At 39.6% G+C, this 23,360-nt stretch overlaps 1 protein-coding gene across 7 annotated transcripts in view; it reads right to left on the bottom strand.

Annotated features, from left to right (window-relative positions):
• Positions 1–23,360, bottom strand: part of utrn (utrophin) — a gene marked incomplete at its 3' end in the record, with an annotated part of 239,702 nt that overhangs the window by 173,383 nt on the left and 42,959 nt on the right. For 6 of the 7 annotated variants that reach the window (XM_084099868.1, XM_084099871.1, XM_084099870.1 and 3 more), the window contains 25 exons: positions 23,141–23,242; positions 22,268–22,375; positions 21,968–22,147; positions 21,710–21,888; positions 21,117–21,216; positions 20,947–21,034; positions 20,614–20,861; positions 19,369–19,549; positions 15,833–15,948; positions 12,471–12,608; positions 12,279–12,392; positions 10,149–10,304; positions 9,863–10,033; positions 9,561–9,743; positions 9,081–9,215; positions 8,104–8,253; positions 7,851–8,012; positions 7,334–7,465; positions 5,276–5,449; positions 4,934–5,089; positions 4,507–4,677; positions 4,259–4,438; positions 3,017–3,145; positions 2,500–2,670; positions 2,251–2,418 (listed from right to left, as the gene is read on the bottom strand). In XM_084099868.1, coding sequence (XP_083955994.1) covers positions 2,251–2,418; positions 2,500–2,670; positions 3,017–3,145; positions 4,259–4,438; positions 4,507–4,677; positions 4,934–5,089; positions 5,276–5,449; positions 7,334–7,465; positions 7,851–8,012; positions 8,104–8,253; positions 9,081–9,215; positions 9,561–9,743; positions 9,863–10,033; positions 10,149–10,304; positions 12,279–12,392; positions 12,471–12,608; positions 15,833–15,948; positions 19,369–19,549; positions 20,614–20,861; positions 20,947–21,034; positions 21,117–21,216; positions 21,710–21,888; positions 21,968–22,147; positions 22,268–22,375; positions 23,141–23,242 — 3,792 coding nt within the window. The remainder of the gene's footprint in view (positions 1–2,250; positions 2,419–2,499; positions 2,671–3,016; positions 3,146–4,258; positions 4,439–4,506; positions 4,678–4,933; positions 5,090–5,275; positions 5,450–7,333; positions 7,466–7,850; positions 8,013–8,103; positions 8,254–9,080; positions 9,216–9,560; positions 9,744–9,862; positions 10,034–10,148; positions 10,305–12,278; positions 12,393–12,470; positions 12,609–15,832; positions 15,949–19,368; positions 19,550–20,613; positions 20,862–20,946; positions 21,035–21,116; positions 21,217–21,709; positions 21,889–21,967; positions 22,148–22,267; positions 22,376–23,140; positions 23,243–23,360) is intronic. The other variant, XM_084099869.1, reaches the window with a different exon arrangement.

Here is a 23,360-nt window from a genome sequence, read left to right as displayed (position 1 = left end):
CACCCGCGGTTACCCGCGGTTACGAGTCATCCAAAAATATTTTTAATGATATTCGGGTCGCGGTCGGTCGGGTCGTTTGAAATAAAGATGCCAATTAAACCTTTGTAATTGATATAGTACTAGACACAATTTTCTATGAAATACATAGGTCTACACTTTATTGGCTGAATAACTGGCAAGAAGTACGATGACGCACAAGCTCAGTCTGCAGGTAGAGATGGAGGCGGCAAGAGAAAAGGTGAAGACTGGGGAGTGGAAGCTGTGGGAGTGTGGGAGACATTTGCCGAAATAATGAAAGATGATGACCAAAGTGCTGGCTTTGTCATGTGTACTTCTTGCGATGCTATTTACACATTTGATAGCCACAAAACTGGCACGACCAACCAGGCACGGCGCCAGGATTCCAGTTTTGGATGGGCCAGACCAATTGTGTGTGGGCCTTAAATTAAAAACGTTAAATAAAAAATAAAAAATAAAAAAACGTTATCCAATCACTGCTTAACCTAATAAAAAAATATTGACTAATATAGCCTATGTTATATTATCTGTGCGTATACATAATATAGATTTTAATAGATTGATGCTCTTTAAATATTTTGTTGCGTTGTTAAAAGGCAGAGGCGCTGAGAGGCAGAGGCGCTGGCGCCCTCCTAGCAACGGCGCTGTTTTTGGTAAAACATGATTTTGACGACTTCATTAAGTTTTGTTTTATAGAAAACTCTGTTTAAAAGATTTTCGTTTTGTATAAATTGTATCTTAATTTTGATCAATGTTTTATCAATCAATTGCCTGTATTTAATGAATAAGAATCAAATATATAGCAGGCAATGTAATAAGGAGCCGGCACAATCACTTGCATTGCACGTGAACTGGAGGGCGCCGAAACTCAGCTTGTGCCTCACAGATTTGAGAAATATAGGTTATATATTACAGAAAGCTTGAAATGTCTACTTTTAAACGAAAATATTCAAACCAAAATAAATAGGCTACTCTCTGATTATGTAATATGCATTTCTCTCTGGCGTTCATGGCGAGTCCGAATCGTCAACTTCATCTTTGCAGTGACACAGAAAATACCAGTTTATTACTAAACAATTAAATGTCTCCTTGCTAATTTAGACACATTCATAATCATTACTTTAACCGGTTCTTTGTGGCAAGCTTTATGCGTGTGGTCATAACGCTTAAATTAATATAAAGGGGCGATTTGTCCACGAATGGCTTAAATGAACAACTACTAGTCAACTAGAAAAAAAAATTTGTCGGAGGCAGCCCTTATTCCACATATTTTCGAACCAGCAGGCCATCCTGGGTTGAGCGAGCGACCCTACGGAATGAGCGAGCGGAGCGGAATATTCAGAATTGCGCTCTCCGCTCACGAGCTCTGATCGGAACAAACCCGAACCTCAGTGTCTGCTGAACTTGCGCAGAAACATCAAAATAGACATAGCCAGCTTTTTAAAATTGTTTTTAAAACTAAACATTTAGACTATTTTAGTACAAATTATGAGCTTATTGACGATTTTTTATAATTTTTGACAAAATTACAATATATATATATATATATATAAATAAAAAATTCCAATGACGCTACGATGAGCATATACTACTTTTAAAAAATGCGGGTCAGGAAGCGGGTCGGGTACAATATTTTCTTTTTCTTTTTTTGCGGTCCGAGTTGCGGGCGGGTTAGTTGAAAACGTCGGTCGGGTGCGGGTTGTTTATACATTGACCCGCGCATCACTGATGAGAACTCATTAAATGTAATACTCAAATTTTACTCAAAATCGAAGACTCGTCTTCTGAATCGTCCAATCCAATGTCCTGAATAATTTATTTATCTAGTTGAGTTAAAATTCTCAACAAAAAAAACAAAAAAACTTTTTTATGTTATGTGTGTGCGTTACCCTCTCGTCATCAGGTGTGTGTGTGTATGTTATCCACTCGTCATCAGGTGTGTGTCTGTGTCTGTGTGTGTGTGTCATCAGGTGTGTGTGTGTGTGCGTGTGTGTATGCGTGTGTGTTTTACCCTCTCGTCATCAGGTGTGTGTGTGTGTGTGTGTTATCCTCTCGTCATCAGGTGTGTGTCTGTGTGTGTGTGTGTGTGTCATCAGGTGTGTGTGTGTGTGCGTGTGTGTATGCGTGTGTGTTTTACCCTCTCGTCATCAGGTGTGTGTGTGTGAGTGTGTGTGAGTGAGTGTGAGTGTGTGCGTGTGTGTGTGTGTGTGTGTGTGTGTGTGTGCGCGTTACCCTCTCGTCATCAGGTGTGTGTGTTTTGTCCTGTTGCTCCAGTGCTCTGACAGTCGCCTGTATGTCTGACTCAAACAGCAGCAGCTGAGAGGAGGAGAGAAGAGGAGCAGATCGAGCGTCTACCTGCTCCTGCTGCGGATCCTGTGTGATCTCCAGACCAGCAGACACCTGCACACACACACACACAGTTAGCACCCGCTGACGAGTGTCAGTCCTCTCGGACCGCTGTGAGCCGTGGGCATGTCTCACCTGAGCAGAGCTGATGTGCTGCGCCACCTTGTGGAAGGTGCGGTTGAGGTCGTCCAGTTTGGGCTCCACCAGTTCTCTACAGGCAGGACCCCTGCTGGTCATCAACATCACTGCCTGATCACGAGCACTGTCCACACGAGCACTCATGCCCTCCAACTCACACAGCACAGCCTGTCAGACACACACACACAGCTTTAACAACAGCATGACGACATCACAAACACAAACTCACACTAATGCGTCTGCTAAAACATGTCAATCGAGTGTTGTTCACAGGACACATCGCTTTTCTGGACAACCGGGCAACTACAGGTCACACACAACTACAAATGACTAGTCATGTGAACCCTAGTATACACACAGTGATCTTTAAGCAAAGTGTAATTACTTTCTCTGCCTCTGAAAAGCAACAATATAAACACACACACACACACACATATATACACATTATATATATATTATATCCAGCTGAATATTAAGTTTCACCCGAATAAAGCGAGTGTGTGTGTGCTTTGACCTTGGTCATTCTCTCTTTCTCCGCTGCAGGTTTCTTCTCCATCTCATCCAGTCGGATCTCAGTCTGATAGAGCCATGTGCTGATATGAGCCAGATTCTCATCAAACATCTCCACCTCACGCCTGTGATTCTACAACACACACACACACACACACACACACACACACACACACACACAGGACATGAGACAGCATCTCTAGCTAGTGTAAATGTGCAATACAGTAGGTAAAAATAGCAAAAGTTATTTCATTTAATCATTATTTTGCAGTTAAATGTAATTAGCCCATTCATTTTTAGCTCTTTAAAAATGTGCATCTAGTATTGATGCATTTAATTCAATCATTCAATGATGTGGGTTAAATGCTAAGATAACTTTTTTTAATTAATAATAATACTAAAAGCATTATTGTTACTACATTGTAACATATTTTAACATGTATAATATACAAAAACATACTATAAAAATAAAAATGCTGTCCATTCAACACTGATGCTTTTAATTCCTCTTTTAAGAATCAGAAAAAGACAATAATAATAAATATTACTATATTCTTATTCCTTCATTATAGCATAGTAAAAACATATATAATATTTAAAACTTAAAATAAAAATGTTGTTCATCCAGTTCATCATGCATTTAATTTCTTTTTTTTATAAATAAACTTTGATTTGATAATTGTCTTTTAAGGGAAAAAAAAATAATAGTAATGTGATTATTTATTATATTATATTATATTATATTATATTATATTATATTATATTATATTATATTATATTATATTATATTATATTATATTATATTATATTATATTATATTATATTATATTATATTATATTATGCTCATAAGTGACATTTCAGACCAGTACAACTTTGAGGTTAATTAAATTCTGCCAAAAAGATAGCTAATGACTGAAACATCCCATGTGAATTGAATTTGCATATAAATTAATAATTATGAAGGTCTTCCCTCATCATTTACAAAATGATTTACTGTGTGAGTGTGTGTCTGTGTGTTTGTGTCTGTGTCTGTGTCTCTGTCTGTCTGTGTGTGTGTGTGTGTGTGTGTGTGTGTGTGTGTGTGTGTGTGTGTGTGTGCGCCTTTATTCTTCTAATCAGTCTTTACAAATCACGGAGCACAAAATGAAGCAGCTGGAATATTAACCTGAACAAGTGCACTGTGGGTAAATGCGTTTAACGTTACCTTCTGCAGTCCTACTGAAAGCCAGGCTCAAACACACTCACCAGGACAGCGCTGAGCCAGTCCTCGACCAGCGTGTGCACTCGTTCCCAGTCCTCGTTGAGCTCAAACAGCTGCTCCTCCAGCTGAGCCTCACTGCCCTCCACTAACGCCTGCAGGGCGGCGCTGTTCTCCGTCACCGCAGACAGATCGCTCTTCCTGCGCTCCGACTCCTTCAGCAGGCCCTACAGGGACACGCTCTTTAACACACACACACTCTGTGTCCTGAAGAGACTCCATCAAACACACTCACGTTGGCCCATGTGACCTCGGCGTCGATGTCAGCAGGCATGTCTCCTGTGTTGAGCTTCTCTTTGAGCTGAGCCTCGGTGTGTTTCATCCAGGCCTGCAGGGCGGCGCTGTCCTTCTGCAGACGCTGGGACACAGACAACGCCTTCTCCAAATCCTGCTTCCCCTCCGTCACCTGATCATACACACAATATATCGCAAATTAAAAATGACATTCAACACGAAATTGCTTCCGCAACCCATTTTACTTCCATAACGCGACAAAATGTGGAGATAGCAAGCTAACATTTCTTGCTCATATCTAAAACCTTAAATTGAAATAGCAAAATGTAATAGAAAAAAAAAACATCCACACGCTGCTTTTATAGCCATTTTTAAACGTGTTTGTGTGTGTGTGAGTGTGTGTGTGTGTGTGTGTGATGTGCGTGTACCTGAGCTCCCAGCTCATTGTAGAGTAATTTGAGGGCAGTGAGCTGTTCATCCATTCCTTTAGGATTTTCCGTCTGCTGTTTCTGCACGATCTGTCTTCCCGTTTTAATCACGGTCTCCACCTCCAGTTTGACCTCGCTCAAGATCTTATACAGCTTCTGCATTCATAAAAACAACACGCTTACATGAAGCACAGGCAGTGTGATCAAGTCCATGATGAAGTCTCTGTGCATTTCAGTTTTGCTATTGTTAAAAAAAATTGGAATAAATCTGAAACACACACACACACACACACACACACAGTGTTTAAATAATGCTAGAAGAACACTGGTGTGTTTTCTCACCATGCATCCGGTCAGGTGTGTCTGTATCTCCTCTGGTTGCGTGTCTTTCAGGTCCAGGATGTGAAGTTCAGCTTTAGCACTTTCCAGAATCCTCTTGCAGTCCAGCATTCGCTGCTCGAAGTTGGCCGGTTTCTGGAACAGCTGGTATTTCGTACTAATCTCGCGGAGCTTCCGCTAAACAGACGGAGATATATGAGATACACCTTAAGCTGGAATACTTTTGCCCAGATTTTTGCCTCTTTTTTTTTTTTTTGAGTCAACTCTAGTTGCAGAAAGTCTGCAAATGTTCTTATTTTTGCGTACGATGGGCTTTGATTCCATCCATTTGGATTTAAGGATATCAGATTTTTTTTGCTTTTGTTTTGTTTTCATTCGTCACGCGTCTCCTATCAACATGGCACATGTGTATGCATGACTTCTGTATTCAGAACAACATGAAAGTCTGTTTGTCTATGATCCTCAGTCGTTTAGTGTATGATGTTCAGTTTTTCTCTCTAACCATATACAAAATTTGATTCCTAGTATTTGAATAGATGTTTAGTGTTTTTTTATTAATATTATTTATTAATTATTTATTAATTTATTATTTCTTAATTTTCAATTAATATTTGTATAATTTTTCTTTTAAGTTAAAGCACTAAAATTACTAACTAGGTATACAAATTAATAATAAAACTAAACAAATACGTTTTTACCAAATTGGTAATAAATAGAAGAATAAAAATGACAAAAAACACTTCTTTTTTTTTAATAAAAATTAAACTATAAGCTATTAAGCTATAAGCCAATTCAAAATATTAATAAAATTACTTGCACTAAAACTGAACTAAAACAAAATAAATTAAGCACAAAAAAAGACAACAGGCACATAGAATTACTAAAAATGTTACAAATTTAAATGAACTGAAAATTTAAACGTACTAATTCACAACTAATTCAAAATATAAAAAACCTATAAAATATTACATTAATAATACTAAAATAACACCTATACAGAGTGGAATCTTAAAACCTGAATGTCTAAGATGAATTACTAAAGTACCAAGTAGTATGTACTCAAAGCCAAATACTACATTCAGAAAGGAAATGATGCGTTCTACGGAGCCCCGTAAGGGACATGCTGATGGGAAATGTCAATGCCTTTGTATTCTTTCATAATTAAAGGTACAATATGCAACATTTTCTGCCGCTAGAGGCATTAAAATGAATTAACAGCAAGAAAAGTAAGGTTTAATACTAAATTGGTTATCATAGATGTTACTGTATTTGTTGAATTCATTGTTGTGATAACACTGCACAGTTTTACGTGTTCTAAACAATTGTTGTAAAAGTACATTCGAACATACCCACATCATTTGCCAATATAATAATAATATAATTGCCATGTATAACACATGCTAAATTTATTTACATGGCCATAAACACCAGACGTGATAAACAATGTCAATAAACTAAACACAAACCTAAAGCAATAATACTTTCCTTACATAAACATAACTATTACCGGAATGCAACATTTGGAAAATATAAAATTAAGCATGCTTTGTCGACAGAACCAGCTGCAATCGGTAAAGAATAATTGTGTTCCATAACGACAGCACGAAACAACGTTTGTTGCTTGATAGACACTACAACTTCCGCATTTGTCCAGGACTTCATATTCGTCATTCGGTGGCTGAGAATTGTCAAAACACCTCTCCAAATGCTTGCTATGGATGCGAAAAACGCAACAAATTTAACCCGATCTGAATTTTTCAGTGTGGCAGTGTTTAAACATGATTGACAAAACACGAGGTCATATTTATTTTTTAACGTGCGAAAATTTCAGACAAGAACCTTAAGATCTGTCTCCTGATGAAATCTGATGTACACTAATGTAAGCAAATAGCCCCAAGCCTAACCATGTCCCTTTAGGGGCTCCGTAGAATGCGTTATTCATTTTCCGGCCTTTCCAAATTTGGATTTAGGCTTCGGACACATCCCTAGTGTACAGTGCAGAAGTGACCAACTGCATGTGCAGTTCCCCTCCCGTCCTGCGGGGGCAGTGTTGAGTCTCACCTGTAACTGGTCCAGTAGGGTTCCTGCTCGCACTGGTTTGCCCTCGGGAGCGGTCGAAGGCACGTTTCCCACATTCCTCCTCCTCAGGTCTTCCAGTGTGGCCTCATGGGCCGCGATCTCAGCCTGAATGGCCTGAGGAGAATATTGTTCAAGTTAAAGGCCAAAGAGTAAAAAATAAGCACAAAGTTGTTTTACAATATATCTGTTTATTGAAAATTCACTACCAGTCAAAAGTTTTGGATCGGTAAGATTTTTGTTTTTAAAAAGTCTCTTCTGCTCACGAGGCTGCATTTAGTTGATTAAAAATACAAAAAAACAGTAACATTGTGAAATGTATGTCAGAAAGAGTGTGTGTGTGTGTGTGTGTGTGTGTGTGTGTGTGTGTGAGTGTGTGTGTGAGAGAGAGTGTGTGTGTGTGTGTGTGTGTGTGTGTGTGTGTGTGTGTGTGTGTGTGTGTGTGTGTGTGTGCGTGAGTGTGTGTGTGAGTGTGTGTGTGAGTGTGTGTGTGTGTTCACACCTGAGCTTCCTGCGGCAGCTGGAAGGCGTCGATGCGATCTGTGAGGTAAGACGTGAGTGTTTGGTCCAGCTGTGTGAGAGACGTCTGTAGTGTGTGTAAGGCCGTCTCGTTCTCCCTCAGAGTCCCCAACTGTTGCTCCAGAGACATCTGACGTGCAGCAGCCTGCAACACACACACACACACACACGAATGTAACGTAACTGACTGTCAAATGTGAATCTGACTGGGTATCGTTTGATCAACACAAACACACCAGCTGAGTCAGTTGGTCGTAGCGCGAGTTGAAACTCTCCAGCTTCTCGCTGATGAGTTCGTCCAGAATCCCTCCGTCTATGAGAGTCTGAGCCAGCTCTCGGATCTGAGTCCTGTTATCACCCGGGTGACGCAGAACACACTCCACCGACTGAAAGAGACACACAACACGAGTCCGTTTAAGGGTCAGTTCAAGTTAAAATGCTGTCATTATTTACTCACCCGCATGTCATTCCAAACCTATAAGACTTTTGTTCATCTTCCAAACAGTAATGAAGATCAAGAAGTCTCAGTGTATGTGTGTGTGTGTGTGTGTATGTGTGTGTGTGTGTGTGTGTGTGTATATCCACTGAAAGTCTATTCACCCAAAATGTACACAGAGCACTCAAATTAAGCATGCTTGCTTGATGCGTGAGAACCAATGAGGTTCATTCTTGTGTGTCAAGGACAATTGAGCTTTTGTTCATGTTCGCTGATCTTTGTTTATATGTGAACAAAAACCTAAATTTAATCTGTTCATCAAATGGAGCAACCGAGACTCTTCAGAAGACTTGGATTAAGCCGCTCGATTCGTATGGATTTATTTTATAATCTCTTCATGAACATTTTGGGTGAACAGACTTTTTCAGTGGAGGGACAGAATTCTCTCAGATTGCATTATAAATATCTTTGTGTTTTGAAGATGAAAGGAAGTCTAACGGGTTTGAAACGACAAACGTGAGCAGATTCAGACGTAATCAGAAAACATATGTAGCCTCATTGAGGTTAAGGTGCGGTCACATTAGCGGGCAAAAGTCAATGGGTCAATAGTGTGTATGTTTGAAGCACAGCTCACACAGAAGTTACTTTCAAACCGAGCAGCTTTCAAACACTGCGTTGGGAATATTTCGCCCTCATGCAAAATTCCCAGTCACATGGATTCCCATTGAATCGACTGGATTTCTCCAGCGAAACCATGGCAAACGTGACTGCTGTTACCTCCAGAGCCGCGCTGATGGACTCAGTGTTTTCCGGGACGCTCTCAGTGGCGTGAACCTTCTCCTCCAGCGAGTTCAACCAGCCAGACTCCACATCCAGATACTGCAGCAGCTCAATCCAGCAGGACCACACCTCCTGAACACACACACACACACACACGTTTGTTTAGCTATACTTGTGAGGACCTCCATAGACATAATGGTTTTTATACTGTACAAACTGTATATTCTGTCCTCTTACACTTACCCGACCCCTAAACCTACCAATCACACACAACCTTCTGTATTTTTACATAAAAATAAATAAATAAAATTATTATGTTTATTAATAAATTTTCCTTGTGAGGACCAGTAAAAAGTCCTCACAAAGCTGGGAATCTCAAGTTTTACTATCTTTGTGGGGACATTTGGTCACACACACCAAATGATTGTTTGATTGTTTCCTGTTGGCTCTTGAGTTGAAGTGTGTGTGTGTGTGTACCTCAAGCGTGTGGCACTTGCTCTTGAAGCGATCGCACAGTTTCTGGTAGTTCTGCAGGACCTCCGTGAGCTCAGGGCTCAGGTCAGCACCACCACTAGAGGGCGTCTTGCTGATCAACACGTTAATGCTGTCCTTCAGAATCTTCACACGCACTTCCTTCTGCAGCACGTCCTCTTTGGCTCTCTGAAACACACATCACAACAGAGCTCTGCAAACAGCTCAACACACACTTGAACACTTGGACCAAATACAGGGTGAGTGGTGAAGGGTGTGGGTTTTGGGACAGTCCCATATAAAAGCACCTTCATCTCCTGCAGCGCCTCCTCCAGCTCCTCTGGGCTCTTGTACTCAAAGTCTCTCATGAGAAACTCCTCGTCCACTTGAATCATCCACTCGCGCATCTCCGCCACGTCTTTCTTCATATTCGTCACTTTCTCCTGACCTTCACTCACACGCTCCTCGCGCCTCAACAACTGCAAGCAAGATGTTTTCCATTGACATCCACTCAAGAAGGACATGTTGGGTGACTGATTGATTCCTACACTGAACATCTGCTGTGTTAAGACCAGTTTACTGAGCTTTAAGAACCTGTTTACTGAGCGCGTCCCAGCGTCTCTGACTGTGGTCTAACTCCTCCTGTCCCCAGCGGATCAGAGCCGGTGTCGAGCTCTGCTGAACCGCCGACACGTTCTCTGCAATCTGCTTCAGAGACGAGTCCACGCTCTCCATCTCACTCACCAACTCCTGCACACACAAACACCACTGACAGACACTCAACCAGATCAACTCTTAACCAGGTCGAGTCCTGCTGATTAACCACCTAAACCAGCTTAAAACCGATAGAAACTAGTGATGCACTGAAAATATTGTGTTTCTAAACACTTTTTGAGGGCTGAAGTCATTAAGCGAAACAGTGACATTTCATTAACACTTCTCTGCTGAAGCGCTCGACTGGCTGTGTGAGTGTGTGTTTAATGAACACACGGTGGATAAGCTACAGGTAAACATGTCAGCTGTGTGGACACTAGATCTGGGAGGACAATATCCATTTCAGCATTCGGAGATCGACTACTTTTGACTGACAAAATTCCAGCCACCGGAAACACTAACTGATAAAGTGAGTCGTACAAAAACTTTCTTTTTAGTAAACTCTGTGAACACAAACAATATTCTCAATGCTGGAGTTCATGTGCAGAGCCCCTGGTGATACTTCCAGCAAAGTTTCATGTTGTGTCGAGCCTTCTTAGTGTTTTAAAAACAGCGATTTTGATGCTATCATAGAAGTGCCCCATTCACTCCCATTCAAAAGGCATTTTGACCGAAAACGAAAATACGGTCAAACTTAAGAGTGGCGTTTCCATTCTAATTATGCTTTTACACGGGGAGATTATCAAAAAGAGCCTAGGTTCAATTTTGGTGAGAGTTACCCTTTATTGCGTTATGACGGATCGCTGTAGCGCTTCAGTTCAAGAGGCTCGTGAACTGATCATCTCTTACTCTTTACTACTAGTTACAGCACCAAATATACATGGATGAACATCAGAAGGAATGATGAAAGATATATTACAACTTATCATGTCTCATGTAATCGCTCAATCAGTGTTTCAACCGCAGAAAGACGTCACTAAAACAGCTTCAAACTAAATGTCACATAGCATTACAGTTTAAATATTCAGTTTTTATTTGAGTGTTGATTATTACATTTGATTAATTGCTTGAGTAAACTTTTTTTTTTTTTGGTTTTGGTTACATGAAGACTTTAATTTCCGTTTCGAAAATGTGTCATTAGTACATCATAATATTAATGTAATACTAGAAAATGCATTATTTGCAGAAATACTTGCCCACATGTGGAACACAAAACCAGGGTTAATCGTCAACTAAGGGGCCGTTTTAACGACAGATTTCAACTGAAAAAATGTTGAACGTTCACTTACGCGACAACAGCGTTTTGGGAGCCTGAAAACACAAACTTTTAAAAGGGGGTTTCAAAGTGCAAGTTTTTGAAAACAATATCGTTATCGTAAACTACAAATAAGTGAATTTGTGAAAATGGTAACGTTCCTTTACAAAGTGACATCGCCACCTACTGGCCTGGCATGAATAATACAGAGTTTTTAGTCATTTTTAGTCGTTTTCGTGGATCCGTGTAAACGGGGATCGTCTGACAATGGTGTCGTCTGTACGTGAAAAAAACTGTTTTTAGTACATCGTTGTTGTGTAAACGTACCCCAAAACTGTTAAAAATTGCATTTGAAAATTGAAATTAAGCTAAAATAAATATTAGATGAAAAATATAAACTTAAACTCAAATAGAAAATTGTTGGCAACGAACTGAAATAAATAAGTTTACTTAAATTACTAAACCTGAAAATAAAAAATAAAAATAATAATATTATATATATAATATATATATATATATATAATTGAAAGTGATATAAAAACTGCATTATGTGCAGTTTAAATGCTTTATATACAGCTCAGTTTTTATTTCAGTGTTGTTTGTTACATTTGATTCATTAATTGATTATTAAATAAACTTTTGGTTTTTGGCTAAATAAAACTTTTTTTTTTTTCGTCCCCGACAATTTCGGTTCAGGTAAAAAAAAAAATTAAAATAGTTTCAGTGCACCACTACTTGAAGGCATGTAACTAGCGGCGTTATTCTGTCCAGTATCCGTCCACATCATTGTCATGTTTAATGCGTTGACCTCTGACCTTGCACTGGCTGAGTTCCTCCTGCAGTTTGTCCCCGTGACTGAATCCGCCGGCGTCTCGAGACAGAAGCTCCTCGACCGCATCCAGCCAGCGCCGCACCTCCTCACTCTTCACCTGAACATCATCAACACAAGCATCAAGACACACGGCATTCACGCCAGCTCGAGACGTTCCAGCGAATCAGCCCCTCACCTGTGTGTCCTTCATGCTACCCAGAATGCACTGCAGCACGCTGAGCTGGTCCCGGGCCGCAGTGGAGAGTTGGGTCCAGCACTGCTCCTCTGTCTCCGACTCCTTCAGCCGCTGCTGCTCGATCTCAGCATAGAGAGCCTGGAGGACGGGGCAAAACTGCATTACCCACAAGCCCCTGCGGCGTTATCTCCAATCACACTGAGACAGGGTATACTTCAAATGATTAGAGCTCAAAAACACATTATAAACGACCCTGAATCCCTGACAAACCATTATGGCCATGCTGTAAAGTCATGATTTGACTGGTTCAGTTGGACTTGGGTAACTAGTTTTCTGCCTGATTTAAAGTAACAGATCGATAGACAAGAACAACTAGGACAAATGTGTCATTAGTATAGCACATCATTTTATGTAATACTAGAAACTAGATTTATTATTTGCATAATAATTGTCCACATTTGGAAAACAAAACCAGGAATGTTATTGTTCACTAAAAAATGTATTTATTAAAAAGGTTTTGTAAAATAAAATAGAACTTAAATTGAAAAGAAAAATAGAAACGTTGAAATAAGTTTACTAAAATTACTAAAACTAAAATAAAAATAAATTGAAAGCTAAACACAAATATAAAAAACAAAAACACATAGATTTATTCAAACTTACACAAATTTTAAATTTATAGATAAAAGCTAATTTAAAATATTAACAAACACTGAAATAGTATTTAAAAAAATACTAAAATAACACTGCACAAAACTAATATCCTGCTGACTAAAATATGTTGCTGGATTATTAGAGTTTGTGCAGTGATTTAAACATTAAAAATTATTTAAAATATTGATCAGAATATAGGGGACCAGAAACAGTAAAGTATATATGTAAGCATAAGTAACAATATGCATCAAATGATGTATGTGTGTCTGAAGCGGAGAGTTATGAAATGAAATAATGAAATAATAAAATAAAATAAATAAAAAAACACTATTTTAATGTGTCCGTGTAACAGAGTAATTATACATTTAAGTACTGAGTAATATTAATTAACTACATGTACTTACTATAGGGTTAGTGTTTGTAATTATGCATAATTTTCTGTTATTACTATAGCAACTACATGTAAGGTGTGTAACAAAAATAAATGGTAAAGTTACAGAGACATGACAGAGAGAAACCCCTATAGACCCTTACAGGACTGTGTGTGAGGCTCAGCAAGTCTCTCAAAAATATCAGATCATCTTAGAATGATTCATAATAAAATGTTAGCTATATTTATGACATGGCAAATACTGTTGAAAAACAGACAACAGCAATAAAAACGCTTATGTATTTAAGGTGTAAAGATATGTTTGTTTGTTTTTAAATGTGCATGCGTCACCAATTAATTTTCCATAAAAAAATCCAAATATATATATTTTTAATTAAAAACCCGTAACGGAAGTGCTTAATTGTGATTCACCATTTGCAAATATTAGAAGATCATTGCAATATGTGCAATTCTGCAAGTTGTCAGTGTGTCAGAGCGCAGTAACTCCTTCACACCTGCAGGTGGAGACACAACTCCAGCATCAGTCCAAAACCCTCCAGAGATCTCCTTCACTCCCACAGAGAGACACGCGTCTAAAGTAGGAGATCCTGGTTCTCACAGTCTATAATCAGCCCATAATCAGCCCATAATGCATAGCTGGAGTTCAGGGCAGGTTTAGTCAGCTAGTGTGGGCTGGGCAGAGCTGTAGACGGGCTCTGCCACGTGTCCCGGCTCTCCTGGCGAAGGCCAGAGACCGCCAAAGGAGAGCATCAATATTTACATGACTTTAAATAAATGCCAGCCTGCGTTTGCTCTCTTTGGCTTGTTTTGCCATCTCAGTCATTGGCTTTCTTCCCACCATTCATGCACTTACAGAGAGACACACGTCCAGAAATCAAAAGCAAGCGTCAGCTCAGAGACTGTACACACACGGGTCAAGTGGAGATCCATACAGAGGACTAACACACGACACAACACTAGACCAACACCCAGAGTTAACAAGCAGAGCGCCAAATGAGAGGAAAAAAACAAAACACGTGATTTAAATCAAACCGTAAGAATTAAGGGTCGGTCACACTATGCTTTAGGATCCATTGGCTTGCATTCATACACACGTGAGTGCTAGAGACAGAATACACACAGGCGTATGTGAACTTTACCGTGTTCTGGAGCTCACGTTTGGTGAACTCTGACCTGTGAATTCACGTGGCCAACAGAAGATCAGTGCCTCTGAATTAAGAACGCAAGCGTTGCAGTAAAGTGGCCTAGATTGCATACTTTCACGATTTGAATTTATTGTGTAGAATTATGTTTTTTTTTATTTTTTATTTAAGGACGCTGGAGAATATGACGTTAAGATCGCTGAAATCTTGCTCTTGCGTCCACACTAACCTGTGATAACACTGTGTTTATTATAAACGTGCTGGAGTTGTGTCGTCTGCCGCTTTAAATGCTCTCGCTCTTTAAAATCATCTGGACTCTGATTGGCTGTCAGTGTTTTTATTGTGAATCATTCTGACAGTGATTCCAGTGATTGGTTCCGCTGTGTCGTTGTTGTGCTTATGTAGCCCCGCCCCTTTTCAGCGCTGCACTTGTTGCCTTTTGTCTTCCGGTTTGTATTTTCCACAGCGATCTTGTATATTTATGAATGAACTTCTCGTTTTAAAATCTTCCTGGTCTACTGACATTTGTTAAGACATGCTTTAAACATTATAATGCTCGTGATAACTTTTGTTAACTCTATAATAAGTAAATCCACTTCACCAGCCAATTACTCCTGGACAGCGATGCCACAGAAATATACAGAGCGGCCACAAAACCGGAAGTTCAAAGACAATATTATAAAGATGGCTGCGCACTTGTCTCTCTGGAGCGTAAGGTCTACAGTTGTGGAATCGGTTTGTGAAAACCGATTATTAAAACTTTAAAGTTATAGTTATTGTTAAGGTTATTGTTCTTGGTGTGAACAGGCCGTAACTACCGTTCACTCACTATAAGAGACGAGACTCTCTCCTAAAGCAAGTCTCTTCATTAGCTTTACCTCAGAGGAGAACAGAGGGACAAAATATGAAGTGAAGAGTGACAAATCTCAAACAAGCATCTCAAACACACATGCGCACACACACTCACACTCACATTCACTCTCTCAAACACACACACACACACACACACACACACACACACACACTCTCTCACTCAAATACTCGCACACACATATTCTCTCTCTCTCTCTCTCTCTCTCTCTCTCTCTCTCTCTCTCTCTCTCTCTCTCTCTCTCTCTCTCTCTCTCTCTCTCTCTCTCTCTCTCTCTCTCACACACACACACACACACACACACCTGAGCTTTAAGGAGTCCCAGTTCAGCAGAGGTAATGTCTGTTATGTCAGCGCTGATTGTGTTCAGTCTGGTCTGGATCTGCTCCAGCGCTCTGGACTCCACCAATCCCGACAACACTACAGAGAGAAACACACAAACACATTATACACACACATCATTCACAGCCAGACATTCATGTAACCTAAAATATTTCATATTGATTTTTCTTTTCTTTTTTTTCTTTAATATGCATAAGGGAAAGTATCATTTTAGAAGCTGTAACTCATTTTTATTTTAAATGTTATTTTATGTTACTTCAATTACATTTTAGCAGTTTTCCTGCAAATATTGTGTTTTCTTTGTCACAGAAATGAGTTACATGTATGATATTCAAATCTACTAGATTCATATGTTTCCAGAATGAAGTTTCAAGTCGGCTCAATGATATTTTGAGTAAAGCATGTCACACTGTGAAACACTGCTTGCCACAAACATCATCATATACTGTACATCCGGACGATTCCTCTTCTGTAACACATGATTACAATTTCCCGTTGGATTTTGAGTGTGATTAATAATGCATGTGAATCGGCCCCTTCTAAGATGTGGAATAACAGCAAAGAAATAAAAATAACTGCCTGTGGCTGTGTGTGTGTGTGTGTGTGTGTGTGTGTGTGTGTGTGTGTGTGTGTGTGTGTGTGTGTGTGTGTGTGTCATTGTGTATGTGTGTGTGCACGTTCGTGTGTGTGTGTGTGTGTGTGTGTGTGTGCACGTGTGTGTGTGTGTGTGTGTGTGTGTGTGTGTGTGTGTCATTGTGTATGTGTGTGTGCACGTTCATGTGTGTGTGTGCGTGCGTGTGTGTGTGTGTGTGTGTGTGTGTGTGTGTGTGTGTGTGTGTGTGTGTGTGTGTGTGTGTGTGTGTGTGTGTGTGCGTGCGTGCGTGCTGGTGTGATTAGCTTGGATCCCAGATGTTAGAGGTCAACAAGTCAAATAATGGAACTTTAGTTTTCCGGTTGTCCCACGAACATTAAACTGTGTGTGTTTGTGTTTTTATGCAGCTTTACTTCAGGGGCAGAATAGTTGAAAAACTGCCCAGATGGAATGTGAAAAACTCATTCTGAGGATACCCTTGAAGGTAAAAATCACTCGTAAATAAAGTCAATAACTTTTTTTTAAGGATTTTGGGTTTGTGCTAGTCTCAGTCATTATAATGATCTTTATATAAATACATCAGCAGACTGTCAGACAGCAGTAAACAAGTGTGTGTGTTTATTTAGCTGTACTGTGGGCACAGAATGATCCCCTGCTGGTCTGACAGTGTGCTCAGTTAGGAAACACTATTTTTAAGTAAAGCAACATGTTGTCGTTGTTTTCATTCTGGTTTAATACAGTCAATATGATCATCTGTGTGTAAAACAATAGAAGTCTGGGACATGTCCTCGTTCCCATGGCTCGCTAAATGTGGATGTAAAGGAGATTTGCTGAAGCTTTAAGGTTAAACACTGATGTGCTTTTACTTGGAGCTGTTTCAAGCACAACACACACACACAGGTTTATCAGTGTATAAAAGCTTTCTCAGGGGCCACACTGACATTACAGCCATAAATAGACTGCTCTCTCTCAGTCCGCCTCGGCTCTTGTTGGCTCTACAAATGATTTACCTGTTGCGTAAGTCACCATTTCTGTCTTTCAATAAAACTGATGAGAACAAGAGAAACAGAGACAGAGAAAGAGCTCAGCCCAAATCTAATCCAAAACCCAGAGAACTGCTCACATAGGCAGCATTTTAAGGTCACAGTTATATTGTGTTTTATCAGATGTTTTATCCAAAGTGACTTACAGAACATTCAAGGATTGCATAGGTTGTCATTGCTAGTTTATGGCTGCACAATTAAACCGATAATCACGTTTATATTTGCGCATGAAATTCCTTATATTAATCCCAATAATTCCAAATTATGTCAACTATTTTCTTATCGTAAGTGCATTTATTAAGCGACCACAATGGCAAACAATAAACCCGCGATCCATGAATGGGAAGGTTTGATGGCAGATTTAGTCGCAGCAAACAGCACAAGCGGTTCGTGAAGCAACCCAGACTGGCTGTATGACACTGATTTGAGAAGATATATCGCGATGGAGATCGCTAACATGTTTGTCAGTGTTTTCAGATCATCTGTGCTTCTTTTGCAGTGCAGAGAGTGTGTGCACATGGTTGTCAGTTTGGGAAGTATGAGCAAAACACTGGGCAGAGAATGCAACCTTTTAAGAGAATAGCTCTGATTTAACTCTTGACATCTGGCAACCGCAAGCGTGAAAGCTCATAGAGGCCAATGCAAACACCAATGCAGTGTTACCAATGCAAGATAACACAAATGTCACATAAAAAAAAAAAAATAATAGGATATTTTGGGTAACTAAACGAGAGAAGCAAAAAACATGATAAAGATTAAAATACGATTAATCACACAGTCCCAAAAGTAAACTATAGAAAAGGTGAATGGCTGCTCTACTATCTAGCAAAAAAAACTGTATGTGAGAGGAGTATGTACAAATTCAGAGTACTCAAAAAACAGTATCTATGTGAAAAGTCCCCGGATGACCTTCTACTACCGGTGAGACTCTGAAGTGTGCATACGATGGACACTTCACTATCCCATGAGGCCACGGGAGAGGAGCTGTGAATGGCAGTAAAGTGATGCAGACAAGTCACTTAGAAACTTAGCACTTAGCTTAGCAACATGCTAATGGCTCTATTGAAATCAATTGTGAGTCGAGTCTGCTGTGCTATTTTTAGTGGCGTTATTATCCATGTAGTGTTTGAAATGGATGAGGTTCCAGTTCAATTTGAACATCTAAGTAGATGTTTACATTAACTTTTGAGGTAATATTTTGTCTTTTTAGGAGCTTGACAGAATCAGTTACAGTCTATTTTAAAGCATGGAAAGAGCGAGTTGGACATGCTTATAAATGTTTCCTTTAATGTTCAACGGTTGAAACAAAGTCATCTGAGTTGGAATAACATGAGGGTGAATGATCGATTACATTTTGGCTGAACTATTTCCTTTAAAGGAATAGTTCAGTTAAAAATGAAAAGAGTTTGAAAAAGAGAAACGAGTTTCTCTCTTCTGCTAACACAAAAAAATATATTTTGAAGAATATGGTTAACCAACAGTTGATGGACCCCATTGACTTCCATAAAAATACTATGGAAGTCAATAGGATACATTAACTGTGTAGTTTCCGACATTCTTTAAAATATCTTATTTTGTGTTCAGCTGAGGAAAGAAACTCATACAAGGTTTGGAGTAACTTGAGAGTGAGTAAATGATGACAGGATTTACTTTTTTAAGTGAACTATCCCTTTAAATGCAATCCTTCAAGAATAGTCTGTTCTTTCTTCAGAAATGATTTAATTTCTCCTTGATTTGTTACTTAGAATGAAAAGCTAAACCACCAATTTTCACAATCCCAAGCTCCCTCAAATTGCAGGCTGGAGCGACATTTTTTAAATGTCATGAGAGTGTTTTACGAGGGCTGTAATCTGGGATGTGTACCTGTAGTGATGTCTTGCTGCCGTGTCTTGAGCTCTTGAACGGTTGAGCTGTGGCGTGATGCCAGCGCCGTCACACTGGGCCTCATGGTATCAGGAACACCGGGTTCTGCGGTCAGACGCTCCGTCCGAACACAGAGATCTTCCACCTGCGGCTGAAGCTTTTCCAGCTCTGCTATCCGAGCCTGAAACACAGATACAGTACACATCTGCTGTTAACAAACTCAGAATCACATAAGGCATTCGGAGTTGTTCTAAGTTCCTTCACTGGCAACCTTTGACATTCATGGAATCCTTCCATTCTACAAAAGGTTATTTACACTCTTAAAAATAAAGGTTTCAAAAGGGAGTTTTAGCTGTGATGCCACACAAGAACCATTTTGGGTTCCCTAAAGAACCTTTCAGTGATCAGGTAACCATAGTTTAGTGTGCAATGGCAGATTTTAATAATCTTTAAAGAACCTTTTGTGGAATGGAAAGGTTCCATGGATGTTCTTTATGGAACCATCAATGCCAATAAAGAACCTTTATTTTTAAGAGTGGATAGTGGGAAAAAAGTTATTTAGATTCTTAAATGTTCTTCAAATGAAGACAAAATGGTTATTTTAAGCACTGTTCACTGAAAGGATCTTTGAGGAATCCTAAATGGTTTTATTGCATTGCTGCAAAAACACCCTTTTTGGAACCTTTATTTTTTTTTTGAGAGAGAGTGTACAGTAGTAGTGAAGTATTTTTACTTTACTCAAGTACATTTTTCAAGTACCTGTGCTTTATCAGAGTGTTTTTCTTTGGAAAACTTTTACTTCTCTACATTCCAAAGCATAATGTCGTACTTTTTACTGCACATGAAGTTTCATAAATAAAAGTCCATGGTCCTTTTTTTTTTTCCTTTGATACTTAAGTACATTAAAAATCTAGTACTTTCTTACTTGTACTCAAGTAAAACTGTGAATTACTTTTACTTGGGTAAAAGTAAGAAAGTACTAGATTTCCAATGTAAATAAGTATTATAAGTATAATATAAGTATTATATTAAACGTAGTGCAGTAAAAAGTATGATATTATTCTTTGGAATGTTGTTGAGTAAAAGTTTCCCAAAGAAAAACACTCTGATAAAGTGCAGACACTTGAAAAATGTACTTAAGCAGAGTAAAAATACTTCACTACTGTCCACCTCTGCAGTTAAATTTCTGTAAACATCTGATCTGAGAACAGTATCTTGCATAAAGTGGCCTGGAATTTGACTGACCTCACAGTCGTCTCTGAGTGTCTGGAGTTCCTGCTGGTTGTCTTTGACTCTAAAGTCTTTTGAGGAGATCAACCATTTCTCCTGTTCCTGCAGGACTCCATCGGCAGCCTTCAGTCCTGATAGAACCGACGCCACCCGCTCTAGAACTTGAGCTCGGTTCCTCAGCTCCTGGATCAGGTTCTGGCAGCTCTCCCATTCCTTACGCACAGAGTCCAGGCCAGAACGGGCCACCTCTGCAGACAGACCTTCTATAAAGACAGATGGAGTGAATTTAATCAGTAGGAGAAGACAAGAACCATCATGTATCTTAATAAACCAATAATAATTCCCAACCTTTCTCCAACTGTTCAATCATCTTCTCTCCATTCTCCACCACCTCTTTCACCAGAGCCTCATTCTCAGCATGCTCCACCCCCAGGACCTACAGAGACGGGACAAAAACATTCAGTAGGCCAAATATATGAACTAAGTAAATGTTAGTGTGGGTCGACAGAGTATGTCACCTGTAGTTTTTCCTTCAGGACAGGCGAGTCTCCAGCAGATCCGGCAGATGATTTCCATGCAGCCAGCTGAGACAAAAGCTTGGGAACATCGGTTTCAGCTCTAAAAAACACAAACACATCACATCAGAGTTCACATGAGGGAGTGCTACAGCTGAGCAGAACAACAGAGAAGATGCGCAAACACTGCATAGCTTATGCTAACGTTCACAAATGTGCTAATTATGAACATAGGCAAAACCACATAATGAAAATAAATTATGATATTTTTAGCCTGAACAGCTGCTAGTCTGTAATGCTTGAAATGTGACATTTTAATTGTCAGAAAACACTGTCTGGAATGACATCAGATAGCCTGTGTCAAGCAGGTCCAATAATTGTTTTTTTCTGTGTAGTCCATTGCAGGATAAACACCAGGATTTTTTTTTCCTTTTTCTTTTATTATTGCAGCCGAAAATGACTGAATCTGACTGAAAAAGACAAAACGCTAGTTGTGAGTTTGCTTGATTTTGCATTAAAGTCAGTCCTTGTGTGAAATCCTGGAGGGACTGATTCATATTTCTAGGGTTTTTGTCAGGTGTGTTTGTTTGTCGTACAGTCTCCTGAGCTCGCCGTCTGTATCTAGATGTCGTCTTTTGGGTGGGGCGGGTGGTGGAAGCTCTCCGTCGCTGCTGGTGAAGGTCTGCTCCATCCGTGTTGTTACTGTTGTGATGGTCTCCATGACAAACCTCTCCTGTACATGGGACATCCCGGTCACAGACACTGCTTCGGTTACCTGGAAACAGAACAGACACTTCAATGTTAGATAAAAAGCTCATGTGTGACAATACACACAAGAGAGAAGTGTATCTGACCTGGCTGGAGCAGTCCTCGAGTTTTTGGACCAGGTTGTCCCAGCGTTGGGTTAGTTGGTCTGTGTCTGTCTCGATCCCCTGAGCCGCGGCTGGACTGTTTAACAGCACCATCACGTCCTGTCCAGCATCTGACAGAGCACTCAGGGTCCTCCGCTTCTGGGCCATGTCCTCCTTAAGACTCTGTCATGGGTTCAGAGGTCAAAACAGTGATGCTCTAATCGACCTGGCAGAATTCAGCTGAGTAATGTTAATTGTTATCATAACCTCAGCTAAAAATATTATGCATGTTTGTCTACTCACGGCTAATCTGCGGACGCTGCCATTTATTTCACTGGGGTCTTTAAAATCACAAGTCTGAACTTCAATCAAGGCCTTCTCCTTTTCTGCTAGCCATGATCCAAACAAACTCTGAGTGGACAAAAAAGATAGAAATAATAAGACATTTAAATAAGTCAAGTGATAAGAATAGTACTTTGAAAGCAAAATAAATGTTGATTTTCCAAAGCAAAAATGCATCATCATTCATATGTTGCTCCGAATAAAAAAGAGAAAATAATCATACCGCCCATCTTTACACAGTACTTTGGCATGCAAGCATAAAACTATACTAATTTACTGTAATATCATAGAGAAAATCTTCTGATTTGCATCACAGTTCAGTTTGCTGTAACTGCAAACTGACAGAAAGTGGTCTAGACAGGTGAAGATTGTGTGCACTCTACACTAATGATGTACTGGGTCAATGGTAATGGTATCTGCAGGTCATACACAGCCATAATTCAATCTCACTCTTTCCCAGAATGCAGTCTGAACTGTTAAAAATAGCAACCTGACCCTTAAATGCATTCAATGAACATTACAAGTCCAAGATAAGAGCACAACACAATCGGGCCCAACACAGAGCCCTGAGGCACACCTCCGATAATGTTTTAGCCAGCAGCTGTGGTAAAGTCAGGTTTGTGCTGGATTTAAATTAATGTATGGATGGGCAAACAAATATACATATATTTAAGTACTCAAACTTGAACAATTATTGATCATGAAAACATTTAAATTTTGTTTAAATTTGCAAAATCCATAAACTCGAGCAACTATCAATGATCATTATCGGCCTCATTATCAATTTTGTGATTTGTTACAGTGCAAGTTTGTATTTTTGGTATCAGGCCTCACCTGGTCGTCAAGCAGCCGCTGCCACACCAGCTGCATTTCCTCGAGTTTGTTCCAGCGTTCCTCCGTCCAGCGACACACTGCCGCCCAGCGCTCCCCCAGTGACTGTGAAGAGCAGAAGGAAAAACAAGAGAGAGAAAGTTATTCACTGAAGGACTTTTCACACACTTTAATGGCCTCTGGGAGTGTCAAATGTCTGTTCAGCTCCAAGTTTCTTGCTGCA

This window comes from Abramis brama (genome assembly GCF_963993115.1).
Source record: "Abramis brama genome assembly, chromosome: 22".
NCBI lineage: Eukaryota > Metazoa > Chordata > Actinopteri > Cypriniformes > Leuciscidae > Abramis > Abramis brama.
Note: the sequence above shows the minus strand (reverse complement) of the source record. Positions and strands in the feature narration are given on the sequence as shown.